The 4,106-nt window shown below is 43.0% G+C and overlaps 1 protein-coding gene across 1 annotated transcript; it reads right to left on the bottom strand.

Annotated features, from left to right (window-relative positions):
• Positions 1-757: 757 nt before the first annotated feature.
• Positions 758-3,516, bottom strand: CKS2 (CDC28 protein kinase regulatory subunit 2; the record flags this gene model as incomplete). The annotated part of the gene is made up of 3 exons (XM_079549035.1): positions 758-810; positions 2,051-2,178; positions 3,458-3,516. 3 exons carry the CDS (start codon positions 3,514-3,516, stop codon positions 758-760), a joined length of 240 nt encoding a protein of 79 aa, XP_079405161.1.
• Between the last annotated feature and the right edge of the window lie 590 nt (positions 3,517-4,106).

Here is a 4,106-nt window from a genome sequence, read left to right as displayed (position 1 = left end):
CCGCCACTCCGCTCGCCCCGCGACGCCGCGCCCGGGCCTACGGCGCGTCGCGATGACGTCCGTCCAACGGCGCGCACGGGCACGAACAGGGAAGTAGGAGGTTCCGCCTGAACGTGAGAAAAAAATTACTTTGCGGATGAGTCACCACGGGAACAAGCTCCCCGGAAAGGTTGCGGAGTCTCCTGTGGAAATATTCAAGACCGTCCGGGCACTTTAATGCATAACGTACTGTAGGGAGCCTGCCTTAGCAGGGGGTGGGTCCTCCAGAAGCCCCTGCCGAACCTCTACGGTTCTGTAATTCACCTAGTTAAAGTTTCTCCATAAGGTAATTTGCTTTGTCTGGTGAATTAGATCTCTATAGAAATTTAGATTTCATAGAGCACAACAAGCAGGGTTTATTTCTTTATGCCTAGCGGTGAACTGCCTTTGAGCATGCAACATTTTAGCAGAAAAGCCGAGTGCAAAAGTTATTACATGCAGGATTAAAAAAAAATGACTCAAAGCATACAATAGTAAACTTTATTAAAGAGAACTCATTTCAGACTAAGAGACATTAAAAATTAAATTCCACTTCTCTTTGAAAGAATAGCAGCCTAATAGAAATTGTATTTGACTGAGCTTTGTTGCTGTGAATAATACAGCTCATGCACAGGTACAGTTGTATGTTTTGTACATAAAAGTATTCACTGAATACTACCAACATATATACATGCATACACAAAGTTCCAGAAGATGGAGAATATTTTTAGACAGTAGTTCATTTCTGATCATCTTTTGGAAGAGGTCTTCTAAAGAGAAGAATGTGTGGCTCTGTGGGAATAAAATTGAACAAAGTGTCAGTCTGTTCTCTAAGCCTTGATGAGAAGCATTTCACCAATTCAGTGAGACCTGAACAATACCACTGAATAAGAAATGGATAAATCAAGCCCACAATTGTCCTCAAGTGTAGGATTTACAGACCAATTCTACAGTAACCTTAGAGGTCACAAACATGTAACTTAAAATTTATACCAAAGGTTGACAGTATAATAAACTTATAAAGGAAGTACAGCAAATATGGGAATTAACACTCTCTCTTCATTGCATTATTTTAATTACTCAGTATATGAGTATAACAGTATAAGAAACTGCTGATGCTGTTCTTGTGAGGTATATACTATCAAACATCAACAAAAGCCATTTCAGTTAATATAGCTAGCTTCAGTTAGTACTGACCTGACTCAACTGCAAACCCTTCCAAAAAAATCCCATTAAAAAATATCAAAGGTATCCAGATAAGAGAAGTTTTGAAAGGGTAGACTAGTTTCTTCATCATTTTTTTGGAAACTTGGAATTTCACGAGGTTGGCTTTAATTCTGCCTAATTAACAAGTACCAGGTATGGCTATTTTAGTACACAATGATTAGAGAGGTTTAAGGTCTTTGTAATCTTCTAATTGAAAGGCTGTATTTAGTAGACAACTACTAGACCTAAAACTATATCATGGATTTTTCAGAACATTAGTGCAGGACATGGTCTACATGAGCATCTGCTGGGTTTTTCTACTAAGCAGGTGTACCAGGTACATTACATAGAAATATGCTGCTATATGAAGTTTTCCTCAGCCACTGATATTCTAACATCGTACTTATATGATGTCACAAAAAACCTATTGCAGAGGCAGAGTACAAACAAGTTTGAACAAGATGCTCTTTAAGGTCCCTTCTGAAGTACTCTACAACTTTGATTTGTCAGTATACAGAGAACGCATGAACCTAGAACCAAACTAGCATTTTCCAATCAGTTCCAAGACTCAGAGGTGAAATTTACACAAAAAAATAAAATCTCCGGTGTTGCTTATGTTGCTACCTAACCTAAATAACAAGAAGCTGACAAAAGAAATCAAAAACAATGAAAACAATTAGAAGCAAATTCGACAGCAGGAGCAACTATTCATCTTCATACTTCAGTTGAGTACCAGTCTTGGATATTTTAAGTAATTTTTTTTTTTTTTTTTTTTAATATATTTTAGACTCTTTTTTCCCCATCAGTCTTATTCATCTGTATTTACCTGGTTTGTGGATCATATAATGAACCCATCCAAGACTTTGCTGAACTCCAAGGCTTCTCCATTCCTCTTCAGACAGAAGATGAGTTTTTGGCATTCGTTTTAAGAGTTCTCTTGGCAGCATTACATGCCTGTAGATTAGTAATTAACATATTACACCCTAGATATCTTGCACAGGTCTCTGCTAAAAGATATTAAGCAAGTCCATTTATGATTACCAGCATTCCCTAGAAACTTCTTTACTATGAGAGTGGTGAGGTGCTGGAACAGGCCGCCCAAGAGAGGTTGTGGAAGGCCCTAGAGGTGTTCAAGGCCAGATTGGATGGTGCCCCAAGCAGCCTGGTCTAGTATTAAAAGGGGAGGTTGGTGGCCCTGTATGTGGCAGGGGGGTTGGAGACTCATGATCCTTGAGGGCCCTTCCAACCCTGGCCATTCCAGAAGGAATCCTAGGGTGCTCTTGGATACCAGCAATTATGGAACATCAATTCCAAAACTCAATTTTAAATGTGCAATTGTATATTGAGACAGCAAACATCCTAAAAGAGGTTAAATCCCCTGCATGCTCTAATTACGGTACTCGTACTTAAGGATGTGTTACTAGCAATTGTCCGTGATAAAAACAATTTTAAAAAAAAACTAAACAGTGACCCCACACAATTCTAATGCACTGAGAAAGTCACTCTTGTTTGTATTTTGTAGTGAATATATTCTCTATAGAGATTATGGTGCTAGTTTTTAAAGACTAATACCACTTATACTAAAACACTACTAAACACTACTAAAACACTAATACCACTTAGGAACCTGAGGTAAGAAACCTAAGACCTTTCCACATTTGCAAGTTCCTTTATCATAAAAAAAGGTGTTCCTTCTCGTTTCTGAGGCCAAATAACTATGAAGAGTTAGCAGGAGACAGGTACACAGGCTCCACGTAGCAAAAACAGTTCTTGCAGTTTGCAGTAGTGCTTAAAAAAACATCTAGAAAACTGTAAACAGTACTGGTAAATGAACTGCAGAACCAACTAGTACTATTGCAGACCCTTGAAAACCAGCAGGTAGAGCACTGTCTGAAGGACTTCACAAAGTGCATCTATCAGCACTACACTTCGAAACGAACATAAGAAATGTTTCCGCTGAGGACTCAGCTGGTGAGCGGCAGCGAGAGCCTACCCTGCCTGCGCGGGAAAGAGACCGGCCGAGAGCAGCGTTCCCCGTCTGGGCGAAAGCCGAAAGGAATCCTAGGGCGCGAGAGCGAGGCGCTGCCTCCAGCCTTCAGTCCATCTACCTCCATAGAGACCACAGACAGAGCTTTATCCTCGAAGAAAACAGGAGCGCCGGGCAACAGCCTCGGGGCAGCCAGCAGAACTCCCTCCCTCTTCCCTGAGCCCGTGCTCTGAAGCTGTTTCGTACCGGTATTCGTATTGCTCGTCACAGTACTTTTCGGAATAGTAGATATCCTTGTGAGCCATGGCAAAAAGCAGTGGAACTCTAGGCGCGATATGATGTACTCACGAACCCCCTAACGAGCAACTGCCAGGCTCGAGCCCGCTCCGTTTGAATCTATCAGGCTCTATTGCCTATTGGTCTGCTGGCATAGCCAATGACGACCATCAGGCACTTTTCATGTCCCGCCCTCTCGCCGACCCACCAATCATTGGAAGACGCAGAGTAAAAGTGCGGACAGCCGGGAGAGGGGGAAGGCGGGGCCTGGGCGCGCCGCCGGAGCAGCGCAGTGATTGGCAGGTGAAGTGGTTGGCTGGTTCCAGTACGTTCTGGAGCGGATTGGGTAGGGAGGTTGTGGTGGTTGTTGGTTGCTAGTCCCGTGCCAGTCTCGTTGACTGCCGTCCGGTAAACTTCCTAGCGTGTGGGGGCGGCTTCCTTATGACGGGCAACGGGTGGAGGCTCCTCCTACCGCCTCCAAGTTTAAGTTAAATGTATAGCGCACTCGGGATCTGGCAGGTGCTGTGTCCTGCGTCGTGGAATCAAGCAGCGGGTTGGAAGGGACGTCAATGAAAACATAGTTCAAGCCCCTGCTACAGGCAGAGTTACCATCCACTAG

This window comes from Tetrao urogallus, assembly GCF_951394365.1.
Source record: "Tetrao urogallus genome assembly, chromosome: Z".
Taxonomy (NCBI): domain Eukaryota; kingdom Metazoa; phylum Chordata; class Aves; order Galliformes; family Phasianidae; genus Tetrao; species Tetrao urogallus.
The sequence above is the reverse complement of the archived record's forward strand: the minus strand, read 5'-3'. Positions and strand labels throughout refer to the sequence as shown.